Raw genomic sequence first — 14,027 nt, 5'->3', positions numbered from 1 at the left:
GTTTCTTTTCCACATGGAGACCAAGGGCTGGCCTTTCTCTCCAAGAATGTCTCTGCTTGGCCTGTGGCTGGAAAGCTTCGTCCACAGGTGACGTCGTGGCTGAAAATTGTGCTATTCAGACCTCCATGCCTGGAGGGCGCTTCCCCAAGTCATTGCTCTAGGCTGTGGCTTGCAGGATTGGCATTCCCCATGCAGGCCAAGGCAAGGTGGGGACTCCCAGCTGCTCCCATGATGGGGAATGGGCTGGGCCAGGATCTTGGCTTTGACAGTCTCTGCCTTTTCTGTGCAGTTTTCAACGTGGGCGAGTATCGCCGCGAAGCCGTGAAGCATTACAGCTCCTATGACTTCTTCCGCCCCGACAACGAGGAGGCCATGAAAGTGAGGAGGTAAGTGCAGGTCCAGTGACTGCCCAGGGACTGAATGGGTGGTGAAGGCCAGGGCCGGCAGTGGGTTTTCCCCAAAGACGTACTGGATGGAAAGGCTGGGGCTGAGATCTCCTTGGCTGTCCGCATGCCAGTGGCCGGGAGCATCTCGGAGGGTATTGGGAACATCATGCAGATGTTGCCTCTTCTTGCAGGCAATGCGCCCTAGCTGCCTTGCGGGACGTCAAGCTGTACCTGACAGAGGAGGCCGGCCAGATTGCGGTGAGTTTGAGGAAATGCTTTTTATAAAACATCTGCTGATCCTCCTAGATGTAGACTGAGGAAGGGCTTGGGGGAAAGCCCAGCGTTCTTGGTGCTAACCCAAATATATGTGTTCCTAAAGGTTTTTGATGCCACCAATACAACACGGGAGAGGCGTGGGATGATCTTGAACTTTGCCAAAGAAAATGGATTCAAGGTTGGTACCAACAGGCTGCTGCCAATATTGCAGAGTTCCCATTAGTGTATTGGTGCCCTCTTCTCAGTAACGTGATGCCTTCATGATGCTCCTGTGCAAGAGAGTTCTGTTTCCCTTTTGGGCTGAACACAGATGTAAAATGCTTCCCTTGTTCAAGACCCAAAGCCCCAGAGAAGGAAAGGGAAGGGAGTGGGATGGTGGGAGAGCTCTATGGGTCGAGCCACGAAGTGGGTGGTTTGAGCAAGGAGCTGCCTGAATGCTGAAAACCTTATTTCTGGCCTTCAGGTGGGTTTTGCTCTGCTTTGCAGGTGTTCTTCATTGAGTCTGTCTGCAATGATCCCACTGTAGTAGCTACCAATGTCATGGTAAGTGTGGAAACATTATTATTATTCACCTTATATATGTATATATATATATTTAATGTATTTTAAAAAAACACACCAAAACTAGTCAGTTGAAGGCTAGGAGGCTTTTATCTTTTTATGATTTACTTGGTCTGGAATGAAAAAAAGAGCTCATCTCCCTCAACCTCAGGGCCACCTAGACATTGTGAATTCAAAAGCCTGAACCTTTCCCCAGGACCCTTCTGTGCTCTCTGTTAAGTTACATGTTGACATGTAGCTTAACATCAAGGAAAGAAATGCATACCCTTGGCTTCAGTGATCACAAAGACCTAGTTTTTGGAAGCAACAAGTGTGGTTAGGGGGTTTAAGTCCCATTGGGGAGTGGTCAGTCTTAGTGTCTTCAGCCACATGGTGTTTGAAAATTATTTGGGGTCTGCCTGGAGAAGAACAGCAGCCAGGCTTTGAAATTTCTTGCCACTAGCTAAAAATTCGTCTGGGAAAGCAACATAAAACCTTGCTTTGCAGACTCCTTTGGGAGATGCTGAATCTCTGATCTCCTACCATCAGGAATGCCCCTTTGCCTGGTACACTTGGCTAGGGCAGATAGAAGCTGATTGTTCTACTTAGTTATAACTAACCTTAATGAAAGTCCTTTGCTCTACTGGGCCTTATGAGCTAGCCTTATCTCCGGTTGCATGTCTGAACTTTGAGATTTGCTCAGTTTTGATGTATCTTTCCCCTGCTTTCTCTGAAATGACCTGAAGGTGGATTTTTGCAGGATTCAATCCCTTTCTTTGAGAGAAACTAGTGCTTAAAGGGGGAGAGAATGAACTACTACCTGTGTGTAGGCTTCTGCTTCCCAGGGTGCTGGAACCAAAAGATGTTTTTGGTCCTGGGAACAGTGCAGAAAGTATCCTTGTAGGCCTGGGGCAGTGCTGCCCACATCACTTGGTTGTGTTATCCCACTGCTGTTTAGATTGCTTATGAAGTTGCAAATGTGTAATGCTGCTGCTCCACCCCAAATCTTGAGCAAAAACAACCTCTTGAAGTAGTTGAGGCAGAGCTTTGTCCTGGATTCTGGGTGTTCTTGATGCTCATTTCTAGTATAGTTATCTTAAAGTGAATCATCTGCAGAAAGAGGTCAAATGCAGTTGCCCTGCTATTTTAGATGGGGAACTGAGGCACAGCCAGGCTGCAGCGACTTGCACCAGGTTTGCTCATCTTGTGCTTAGCTTTGTGCTTCCTTATTCATCTTGCTACAAGTGATGTAAAGAGGCTTAGTGGGTAGCTGTGGCTTGGCACAACTTTGAAACCTGATATTTGCATAGCAGAATTGTTGCGAGCCGCAGACAGAGTGTTTTGGAAGTCTTCCTAATGTCTCCTTTTGGTGTGTTTTCTCCCCTGCTGCAGGAAGTGAAGTTGTCCAGCCCAGATTACCGGGATTGTAATTCGACCGATGCCATGGAAGACTTTATGAAGAGAATCAATTGTTACCAGGCCAGCTACCAGCCACTTGACCCAGATGACTATGATCGGTAAGAAACTTTGCTGACTTCCAAACAGGCTGCTTTTGAGGGGCTTTTGTCTCCCAAGAAAGCAGCAGTGAAGTATGGAGCTACATCTAATTCCTGTTCAAATACGTGACTATGCTAGACTAATGTCTGAGCCAAATCTCAGTCTAAACTCAGGCGTCTTTCTCCAAAACTTGAAAACCCTATACTGTTTTCCCTAGCCCTATGTCAGGGAGCCAGGCATCCAAATCTTCCCAGGGTCTTCTGGGCTGAAAAATGATGGTTCTGACTAGTGTGCCCTGTGCGGATGATCCTGATCCTTCTCAGGAGATGCTGCCTCATCCTGGGTTGGAAGTACCTCCATACTAGACTTATTTCATTGCCTTTACTGCTGCAAGAAGAAATGGCATTTGCAGTGGTGTTATTTAACCCTCCACGAATTACCACTACCTTTGGCTTCCAAATTAAAGTAGTCTACAGGAAATCCTTTGAGTTGGATAATGATATCAACTGATATCTCACAAGGCTGTTTCCCCGATTATGGTGTTTCCTTCTTTCTGCTTTCTCCTTTCTTGTCTCCCTAACTCTTGCTGTGCTTTCCCTAGGGAACTTTCTCTCATCAAAGTCATCGATGTTGGCCGGCGGTTCCTGGTCAACAGGGTTCAGGATCATATCCAGAGCAGGATCGTTTACTACCTAATGAACATCCATGTCCAGCCCCGCACCATTTATCTATGTCGGCATGGTGAGAGCGAGTTCAACCTCAAGGGGAAGATTGGAGGTGACTCAGGGCTCTCTAACAGGGGTAAAAAGGTAAGGAGAAAGGGACTAGTTCCTTGTGGGTTTAAGAGAGATTTGGTTGCAGGAGATGCTGTGCTTTGGGCTAAGGGCATCTTTGATGCCATCTGGGATTTTCAGAAGGTTGTCTATAGGACTGGCTAAATTTGGGCTTGAGCTTGGTCTCCGATTGAGACTTTCCAGCCATTCACATGGATTTTTATGCCTGCATGTAGCTGAGGTTAACAGAGTTTGGGCCACAGATCTCTCTAGGAGGGAAGAGCGGTTGTATCTTCAGTGCTTGGGTTTAGCCCCAGACATTGGTTCAGATCTAGTACAGGCAGGGTAAATGTGTTGTAGCTCTGTTGCGTGCCTGCTGAGGACTGCCACGACTTTCCAGTAGGGCTAGTTAGCTCAAATGATGCTCTCAGACTGCTCACAAATCAGTTTTTCAAGGAGATGGGAGAGGGACCTGCTCTGGGAAGGAGGACTGATTATTATGGATTCCCATAACATTTTGATAAATAAAGTGTCAAAGATGGAGTCACTTGAGCTGTGACTATTATCAAATACTACAGGATACATCAAATTAGCTCTGTTTATGGCAAATAAGCAAAGCTGTGGTTAGAGGAGGTCTAAGATCTCCCGTGTCAGCACAGGAGAGTCCAAGTTGTGGTGCTATTTCTTGGTTCTGGTGCAGTAGCTTGAAGGCATGAGGTGACCATCTCTGCCATTCTCTGTGATCTCTTACCCTGGTGGTCACTCCTTACAAATCTTGGCTGCTATGGAAATCTGCATTTTTTTTTTTGTCTGGCTGACCAGGGCCTCATCACAACTTTCATGGATACTCAGCCCTCACTTTACATCCCTCTGCTTGTCATGATCTTCAAAACTGCCTCAGTCTATGTTAACAGTAAGTTAGGCTCATACAAGCAGCATATTTTGTTGGAAGATCAGCTTCTCATCAGTCTATTACTTATCAGCCTGTTCAGCCAGGTGTTGCTCCAGTACCACTGGAACAACTGTGCCTCCCACTGCTTCTGGGAAATGCAGCATCAGGGCTTGCTCCCAAATCAAGGAATTTATTCCTGACCCAATCAACCCAAATTCGTGCTGAACTCAGCCCATAGTGCAGATACATTAAGCCCAAATGACAGGAGATAGTGAGAAAATTTGTGGCCCTTGGGGATCCGTTTGTGTGAGGCTGCAGTGCACCTTGCCGTATGAGGACAGTACACTTGGGAAGTGCAGAGGTCTTGGAAAAGGAGCTGGAGAAGGAAACATTTGCTGGGAAGGAGGGAGGAAGGCCCAGTGGGAAGCTCTGGATTGAGAATCAACCTCTTCTTTGTGTCCTACAGTTTGCATTGGCACTGAACAAGTTTGTTGAAGAACAGAACCTAAAGGACCTCAAAGTCTGGACCAGCCAACTAAAGAGGACAATACAGACAGCAGAAGCTCTCCAGCTGCCCTACGAGCAGTGGAAGGCGCTCAATGAAATAGATGCTGTAAGCACCTTTGATTGCAGTAGGAACAGATATATCTTGCAAATTGGGGTGTGGCAAAATGAGTGACAGCACTTCATTTTTGCCTAAATCTCACCACTTGGGGAGAGGTTAGGGAAGGGGAATGCTTTCTTCTCTAGTACCTGCAATTTGGCTTCTGATCTTAGCTCTACCGCATGCAGATGCTCCAAGGTTTTGGCTGTAATGATTTCTGCTTGGCACTGCTCTATTGCTGAACACTGAGAGGATTAAAGGCAATTTGCCTTGTAGAAGGGTTCAGTGCTGGGTGGGTCAGCAACAGTTGATCTGAAGGTGGTCAGTAACCTCCCAGATGTCCTATTCCGGCAGGGTGTTTGCGAAGAAATGACGTATGAAGAAATCAAGGAGCAGCATCCAGAGGAATTTGTTTTACGTGATCAGGATAAATACTATTACCGCTATCCTTCCGGAGAGGTAGGTCTGCAAGGAGACATTTTGAAACATGCCTTTAACTTAAAACATGGCCTTCTTGTTTTCGTCCTGTCCCCTACAGCCAGATGATGGGGAGCAGAGGGAGAAAGAGGTGCTCTGAGAAATTAGAGTCAAAAATAGTCAGGGCTTCCATTTGCCTTTTTCTTTGAGTTCATGTGAGGTTGTGGGAGGGGAAGACCTCATTAAGAAATGCACCACTCAACAAACCACCCCATGGACTTCATAAAAAGATCAGTTGGAAGGGTCCTCTGGAGGTTTCTAGTTCACTGAAATTGCTGTGTTGCCTCAGATTATGTTTTCTTTCATTCCAAATGAGTGATTTTTAGCCCTGCTCTCTCAGTCATTTGTTGAAGGTCGATTGAGATATCTCCATTTGTTCCTGACAAGAGAAATGTGGTCTGCTTTGGGGTGTGAATTAGTGAGGCGTTAACTAGCAGTTCTGAGTGATACCTTAGGTTATGTATTGGTTTTTTATGACTAAATTAAAAGCTGTAGAGATATTTAGGAAAAATTAATGTTTGGAGGCATGCTAGTGACAGTGTGCTGAACAGGAGAAAGTCTGGGGATGTCTGACACTGACTTCGGGCATCTATGGTTTTTATCTCTGAAGCCTTAGTGCAGTTGTTACCTACCTTGAGAGACTCTTTGGGACTGTGGCCTAGACATGAATAGCTTATTTCTCCTCTGACTGAAGAAATAGCTACATACCAGAGTGGCCCAAAATCAAGGCTCTGAATTCTGTTCATTTTTAGCAGTAATTACATTGGTTTAGTTTAGTCAGAAGGATGAAATTGATAGGTTTTAGGACAACAAGCATGGTTTCTTGTAAAAAGAAATCTCACTTTCCTGTTTTTTTGTTTGTTTTTGTTCGTCTCCCTCTCTCAGTCCTACCAAGATCTAGTGCAGCGACTAGAGCCAGTCATCATGGAGCTGGAGAGACAAGAGAACGTCCTTGTGGTCTGTCACCAGGCTGTCATGCGCTGTCTCTTAGCTTACTTCCTCGACAAGAGTGCAGGTGAGCTCCCTTTAGCCAAGCAGGAGGATGGTCCCATTGGTGGGAAGGTGGCAGAGCTTGGAGGATGCTCTGCTTGGAGGATGCACAAGGCCTAGAGCTTGCATCTCTTCTTGACATGGGGTAGCCACAGGTGCTGAGGAGGAAGGGGTCTGAGCCTTCCGTTGGAGAGTGGATGGGATAACCCACCTGCTTTGGTTTTTCTGCAGATGAAATGCCTTACCTGAAATGTCCCCTTCATACAGTGTTGAAGCTGACCCCGGTAGCTTATGGTAAGTGGGCATTTCCCCTTGATATGTTGGGGTACTTGACTTGCACCTCATATCTGAATCTAGGCCGTCTCTGGGAGATGGACAAGTGTCTGGGTTTGAGCATCTCGTAGCATCTGGTGACAGCGGAGTTGCTAATGCCCCTTCTGTCTCCATGTGCTCCCTTCTGCAGGCTGCCGGGTGGAGTCCATCTCTCTGAACGTTGAAGCTGTGAACACCCACAGGGAACGGTCAGAGGTGAGTGTTGCTCTTCCTCAAAGACGTGTCTTGGTCGGCCTTATTTCTCCTAAGGTCACATGGCAGTGAGGACTCCTTGGGGGTGGCTTTGGGAGGGAACTACTTAGCTAGATGATTAGAAGTGCTGCTGGAGAACTGGAGCATCAGATGGGCTTTCATCCCTGAAAGGTGCAGCTGATAAAGTATTTTTTGGGGAAAAGGATGGATGCATGTGCCTTCCAGGTGTGTTGTTCAGATTAAACCTGGCCCATGTCCCATGGAAAGGTTTTTGACTTGACAGTCAAAGGGCTGTTCAGTCATCCGCTCTTCCAAGTGGGCTTGGAGCCATGGATGGAGAAGGTGACTTCTCTGAGATCTCCCAGCAGACTAGTAGTGTCCAGGACCAACAGCCCACTGAAGTATTTGTCTTCTCATTTATTTTTGTTTATTTTTTTCTCTCAACCACGGTTTTGCATGGTTCCCTCAGTGCCATCCTGCAGGCTGAAGGATCCTGTTGGAAGGAGACTCCTTGTGCTTGCATGGCACTGAGGAAGGGGACAAGACCCCCAGTAATGCACGGTCCATGACCTGTGTGTGACTGCCACAAGCTCTGAGGGCTACAGCAGGGGACACTGGCATGGTGGTTGGGCTGAGAGGCCACCAATGACATAGAGCTGTAGGAAGGGTGTTGGGAGCTGAGGGAAGGCACGTGGTTCTGGGCCTGCCTTGGCAGGGCTGGTATCCCTCAGGCTGAGATGCAGCAGGGACAAGATGCTGTGCCCTTGCTGGCTTTTGTGTGGTAGTGATGTGTGCCCAGCTGGGTGGTGGATGGTCAGACCTGTCCCCATTTTGGGGCAACTTCTTTTCTTTGCTTGCCCACCTCAGTGGGCAGTAGCATCTCAGTTGCTTCTCCTTCCCCATGGAGGAAGCCAATCCTTCCTCTCATTGTTTGGGCCATCGACTCCTACCTTCCCTGACAGAGCTCAGGGAGACAGGAGACCCACGTGGCGCGGTTAGGATGGAGCTAGACACGTGCAAAGCGCTTTGGTTCCTCTGCTTGGCTTTGAAAGCACTGCTCCTCCAACGCTTGAGTTCGTGATACCGACCCTGGCTGCTCTGTCTGACTTCCCAAGTCCTTCTTGCTAGCCTGGGCTGGCTCATCTCTCCTGTTCTTGCTTTCACACATCTCCCCAGGTCAGAGGGAACAGCTTGGAGGAGGAGACCAATGGGCACCTCTTGCTCTAGTCTCTCTGTCATGCTAAGTCACAGCCTTTTACTATTATGACTTTTTTAAGTAACTTTTTTTGTGAGCAGAGGTTCAAGAGAGAAAATCCATCCATCTCATTCTGAGTTCAGGGCCTTTTTTTTTTCCCCCTCCCTTTCTTGGGAAATCATGCTGCATCCTTGAACTTTCTCATCATTATTTTTTTTTCGGTGTCCAGAGCCATTCAATGCATCCAAGTTGCCCTTTGCACGTCGACAGTGATTGTGGGGGAAAAGTAGAAACTGCTTTAAAGAGAAAACAACCAAAAAAAAAAACTGCTTAATTTTTTTTTTCCTTTAACTGTCGCCTTCTTCCCTTTATTTTTTATTTATTTATTTTTTTCTTTGTCTCACTCTAATTTAGGAAGCAAAGAAGGGACCTAACCCGCTCATGAGACGTAATAGCGTTACCCCTCTAGCAAGCCCAGAGCCCACCAAAAAACCTCGCATCAACAGCTTTGAGGAGCATGTGGCTGTTTCTTCCGCCCTGCCAGGCTGTGTTCCTCAGGAAGTGTCCACGCAGATGCCGGGACAAGTTAGTTGAACTATTTTTTTTTTTTTTCCCCGTTGTTCTTGTCGTTTATTGTTTGTCGTCTTCCTCCTGTCGCTCCTGAATCTGGGGAACGGCTTTTACTTTGTCTCCATCTGTGCTGCTGCTCTTCTGAGATGCATCAATCGTAGTGGCTCCTGTGGCTGCTGTGTCCCCTGCTGGGTTGGCTTCAGGAGCACCGAGTGAATTGGCGCTGTTGATCCTCTCTTGGGTTTGGAACGCGTCGCATAGCCCCGAAGCTCTGGGCTGAATTGACTGCATTGATTTGAAAGGTGTCTCTGCATCCCTGTCTGACGCTTGGAGTGCCAGTCCCTGGGGAAATTCTCCCCTGGAGCAGGCAGGACTAAAGGTTTTGCCCTGGCTCTTCTCCAACCCCAGTTATAGGTATTGCAAAAGAGTAGATATTCTTGCACTTAGCTGAAGAAGGAGCTGCCAGGACCCATCTTTGCTTGGACGTCTCTGCTCCTTGCTGGAGCACTAGGCAAAATGAACCAAAAAAGCAAGCAGCAGCTCTCTTTGCTAGCGCTGGGCACGGTCACCTGTCACCTCCTGTGGCCCCAGGTGCAGCCTCCGTGGGCAATTGGGCCAAATGACTGGCTGTGCATTTGCCAGGCAGCCTTATGGCAGCCGGCTGCTCCTTGCAGGGTCTGCTTGTGCGTCCTCTCCTCTTCTGACCATATTTGAAGAGATGTGGCCCCAAACTTTTACTTGGTGCCCATTTCTCCAGGAAGAAGACACCCTTCCCTTTCCTAGCTGAGAAGCTGGGGCAATACCTCTAAAGGTCTTCTGAGCAGCTTTAGCAATTTAGGAGTCCCATTGCTATGCTGCCCTTCCCACTAGCTGCTAGTTGGATCTTGCTGTGTCACCTGTCTCTTCAAGTGTCTATGTTGTCTGGTGTCTTCTTGCCCCCTCCTTGGCCAGGCCCCTGGGCAACTTAGGAAGGATGCTGCACTCATTAGAGCTCCTCCAACCTGGTTGAGCATTGCCCACTCTGCTTGGTGGCAGTCTTACGTTAACATTTCCATCCTGGCAAGCACTAAACGGGGCAGCGTGTTGGTCTCTTGGCTTTGGGGTGTTCTGCTTGGGCTGGTGGAGTCTTCTAACTAACCCTCCACTGGCTTAGGTTTTGGAAGTGCTCTTTGCTCGGGTGCCCCACGTGGACATCAAATGTCCTTTGCCCGTGCTCATGCTGCGTTACTGACACCTCTCTTTCCATTCTCTCTGTCTCTTTACAGCCTTTTCTAGGGAAGGCATGCCTGTAAGTACCTCCTTGCGTCTTATTCCCCTCTTGCCCGCTTTCCTTATCTCTTGCCATCCCACTGGTTATTTTGTTGTGGCTGTGAAATTTGAGTTAATGCAGCTGTGTGCGAGACTGGAATTTGGATATGCGTTAGGAAAGGTGAAGATCAGGCTATGGCTGTTGCTTTGGCCAACCTCTGTGTCCCAACTTGAAAAAAATATCCCAGTTATGTTGGGAAATTGAGCCAATTATCTGACCTCTCTCAATGCTGTCTAAATTTTCTGCCTTCTCCCTTAGCATCCAATGCATGGGAGATGCTAGAAGATTTTGATTGAGTTATCTCCTTTGCACAACACTTCGTATATGTGAGGGACCCAGGTGGTCTGTCCTTCCTGTGGGCTCCTAGTTGTATATATGAGTGACTGCACCGGAGATTTTCTTTTATTTGCCTTTATTTCAACACCTGTCAGATTTTTATTTCCTACATTAGAGCAAGAGTTCATTTTTGCAGTTGAGCTGACCTTGGGTCCTTGCATCTGTAGTTCCCCAAAACCAGGTTTGGGCACACTGGATGCCAGGATGTTGTCCTTCTCTAGCTCTAGCCAGGAGGCAAGAAGCTTTGAGCATTTAATGCACAAGTTAGATGTGGTCAAGGCTTCAGCAGGTTGGATCAGTGTTGTTAAATCCTTAGGAGAACAGGGACAGGACAGATGGATACATTTGGAGCCTTCTGACTTTATTCATGCTACATCATTAAGCTGAGATAGCAGCAGTCTTTGACATACTCAAATGTCTTCTCAAAGGTCAAGGAGATTTTCTTTTTTTCTGATTTAATCACAGATTGTGAGCAAAGCTAATAGGCACTGGCTGCTTGTCAGCAGTCTGCTGGGTTTGAGCTGAGGATGAGACAGTGCCTGGGGGTCAGTTTGCCCTCCACAGACCAGTTTGCATCAGCCAACGTGCATGACTGTCCTGTTACATCTTGTGGGCAGAGGACTGGGAGGTCTGCTGTTAACCAGCTGGACCATAATTTAACCCTGCTTTCATGTATCAGCTAACGAGCCTCGTGTTTCTTCCCTTTTTGGAGTAAATGATGTGGGGGAAAAGAGTTAGAAATATCAGACTGGGTTTTGCTCATAGATGCCCTAGGGAAGAGCAACCTGCTGCTAAGAGGCAACTGCAGAAGTTGAGTTGCTCAGCATGCCTGCTGTCCTCCTTGTGCTGCTGATAGGTGCCAGAACCCATGTTGAAGTGTTCAGTCTTCTCGGGTTCCTTGAAGGTGTTGTGTCATTATCTTCCACTCTGTTTTGATGGGGCACTGAAAGCGCTCTCGGAGTTTCCAGCCTTTGGGATGTATTTGCATCACAGTTGGGCAGAGGAAGAGCTGCTGGAGCAGGTGGTGATGACTCCATATCCCTGGTGTGGGACTGGAGGGGCAAGCTTAAAAATGCAACTCTTGGGGCCCTGCCTCCACCCGCCTAGCCCTGGGTTTAGAGGCAGCTTTGGAGGGAGCCAAGAAGGCTCCAAGCAAAGGGAGTCAGAAGTGGCCTCCCTTTCCAGTTTGCACCTCTGGCAGCACGAAGCTGCCCTGGAGGTTTCAGCCGTGTTACACTGACCTGGCAGCAGAACCCTGCAGAGCCCGGGGACACCCAAAAGTCCTCCTGGCTGTAGGCTCAGGACCCTGGGGAGATGGTGGCTGAGCCTGGCCAGGCTGTGGCATCAACTGTTATGATGGTGCCTCTTCTTTGGGCTTGCTCCACAATCCAAAGCGCTTTTATTTATTTGTTTGTTTATTTTTACAATGATCCAATTTACAGTTTCTCCTCCTCCCCCCTCTTCCCCTTTTTCTCCCCTTCGCTTTCCATGCTTAAAGACGACCCGTTTGTCACTTTCTCAAAGTTTTCTCTTTGCTAATATTTCCAAGGTAAATGGCTGTGGTGCATGTGGCTTTCCTAATCCTGACTCTGTCTCTGTAAATAACGCAGAGGGAGCAGCTCAGCCTTGTAGTCTATGTTGTGGGTCCAGCTGCCCATTCCTGTTGCTTGTAAGAGGCAATTTACATAGCTTAAAAAATATATATAGTGTTGAGAAACCTTCCTAGCCCGTTTTCCACCCCTGCTTTCCTGTAGCTTTGTTAAACTGGGAGATGTCCTTGTTATGACGACTCCTCGGTCTTCTCATGTTGTGGATGCATCCCCTTCTGACTGCTACTTTCTGTGGTGGTGCCTGCTTGCTTTTTAGCTCTCTGTCTCTGCCTCTCTTTTTTTTGTGTGTGGGTTTTGGGGCTTGCAGCTTTGCCATGCATTAGTGAATGTCCTGTTTGGGTGCCCTGATGCTGTGGGAACTTGTTGCAGAGGGGTGTGGGTCTCCTTGGAGAGGAGGGTTTTCCATGCAGCTGCGGGGTCACCAAAGGGTGTCACCAAGGAGATGGTCAAGGATGGTGACCTCTTCCGTGGCACAGCTGAGAACTTGTTTTTTAGCTGAGTTTTCAGGGATTTTGAAATGTGTTGAATCCCTAACCTTTAGTTAAGCACAGCTGGTGCATAGGGAGCCAGCCAAGGAGGTCCCCAACACCTCCTTGGCCACACTCTCCATCCTTCTCCTCCAGTGGATGGTGTCCTCTCCCTCCATGGCCGATGCTTTTGTAGTGCCCTGTGTCGTGGCTTTCCGTCCCCTCTCTTTATCCACACGCGGAAGGATGCGTCTGGGGGTCCCTGTGGCCCCCGCACGATGCTCAGCCCGGCTCTCTTGTCTCTTCCTCGCAGAACATGAACAACTCGCAGAAGCTGTCGTGATGTGGTCCCGAGCCCAGCAGCGACGCCGGCTCCCATCCCATCGTCATTTCTGCAGCTTGCTTGTAACCTGCTCTTCCTCAGCCACGGTTGCTTCCACCCCCAAAACTCGGTCACCAGCAAGCGGGGCCACTGAGCGACGGGAGGAGGAGGAGGATGCTCCAGGGCCGAAGGCGGATTCATCACCTGAGGCCGGGGCTTGGCGCCGCTCTCCTCTCCAGCGCGCTGTCATAGCAAGCTGTAAAGTGCTTCTCGTGCACGGGAGGTTTCCAGTTTAAATTTTCATGCGTAGGCATTTTTTTTTCCTTTTTCTCCTTTTGTTCTTTTTGTAGAGATGATTGGTACCGATCCGTCTCATGGTGGAGTTGTATATATGTGAATGATGCAGGGTTAGCTGATGGGGCTAGGGAGACAAAGGGGCTTCTAATTTTCTTTTTTATCATTATTATTGGTGTTATTATTGTTGTTGCTGTAATTATTATTTTCTAAGAAGGCCCCCAAGGCACTCTGCTAGGGTCCTTTCTGCTGCAGCCCGTCACACACACATGTCTGGTCTCACCAGGATGCATGCAATGTGTGCAAGGAGGGCAACAGGCTGTCTCAAGAAGCCCTTCAAAGCAAAAACTGCTGGTTTTAACCAAAAAAAAAAAATCAGAAGTTCAGGGGTCTTTGGAGCTCCACAGGCCAGGCTGAGCTGGGTGCGTGCCGCAGATGTGCGGGTCTCTCAGAGGCAACCAGAGGTCTTGCTAGGGTGCAGAATTTCACATGTGGCTACTAAAAGCCACGCCAAGAGACACTTACTTGTCCATGACTTTTTTTTTGATTTAATGTGTGTACACGCACACGCGTGTTTGCGGATATGTGCGCACCTGCAAAGCGCTTGGTTTTTGCACTTTATTTGTGAAAGGAGTGTAACTATTTTGTTTTTTCTTTTCTTGCTTTTTTTATTTCCCCAAGTCTTGCCCTTTTTTGCTGGGGAAGCCTAGCCACTACCTTGATTTTTTGGGGCTGCAAAGCCGAGATGCTGGCAAAGCAGCTGTTGTGGTGGCAGGTGCTGGCTTAGGGACTAGCTGTTGGAATAACCAGCTCCTGGGGGATTTTCCAGGCACGTTCTCAACAGCCCGTCCCAGGCCACAAGACATAGGGTTAAAAATGCCAATTAACCACTACCGTTTTGTGCAAAAGTCTGCGGACGCTGCTTTTTTTCCCCCTTTTTTTAGGGCTTTTTCCCCCCTTTGTG

The 14,027-nt window shown here is 48.1% G+C and overlaps 1 protein-coding gene across 7 annotated transcripts in view; it reads left to right on the top strand.

Annotated features, from left to right (window-relative positions):
* Positions 1–13,086, top strand: part of PFKFB3 (6-phosphofructo-2-kinase/fructose-2,6-biphosphatase 3) — a 32,925-nt gene extending 19,839 nt beyond the window's left edge. For 2 of the 7 annotated variants that reach the window (XM_088531804.1, XM_088531800.1), the window contains 15 exons: positions 290–386; positions 578–644; positions 766–840; positions 1,149–1,205; positions 2,595–2,719; positions 3,301–3,508; positions 4,831–4,977; positions 5,323–5,427; positions 6,331–6,460; positions 6,667–6,729; positions 6,899–6,963; positions 8,570–8,740; positions 9,991–10,013; positions 11,869–11,919; positions 12,761–13,086. In XM_088531804.1, coding sequence (XP_088387930.1) covers positions 290–386; positions 578–644; positions 766–840; positions 1,149–1,205; positions 2,595–2,719; positions 3,301–3,508; positions 4,831–4,977; positions 5,323–5,427; positions 6,331–6,460; positions 6,667–6,729; positions 6,899–6,963; positions 8,570–8,740; positions 9,991–10,013; positions 11,869–11,919; positions 12,761–12,767 — 1,391 coding nt within the window. In that variant the 3' untranslated portion in view covers positions 12,768–13,086. Of the gene's footprint in view, positions 1–289; positions 387–577; positions 645–765; positions 841–1,148; positions 1,206–2,594; positions 2,720–3,300; positions 3,509–4,830; positions 4,978–5,322; positions 5,428–6,330; positions 6,461–6,666; positions 6,730–6,898; positions 6,964–8,569; positions 8,741–9,990; positions 10,014–11,868; positions 11,924–12,760 lie in introns of those variants that run through there. The other 5 variants (XM_088531805.1, XM_010228763.2, XM_088531801.1 and 2 more) reach the window with 5 other exon arrangements.
* The last annotated feature ends 941 nt before the right edge of the window (positions 13,087–14,027 follow it).

This window comes from Tinamus guttatus, unplaced genomic scaffold (genome assembly GCF_059628265.1).
Source record: "Tinamus guttatus ecotype Peru unplaced genomic scaffold, ASM5962826v1 Tinamus_guttatus_pri_ptg000434l, whole genome shotgun sequence".
Lineage (NCBI taxonomy): Eukaryota > Metazoa > Chordata > Aves > Tinamiformes > Tinamidae > Tinamus > Tinamus guttatus.
Note: the sequence above shows the minus strand (reverse complement) of the source record. Positions and strands in the feature narration are given on the sequence as shown.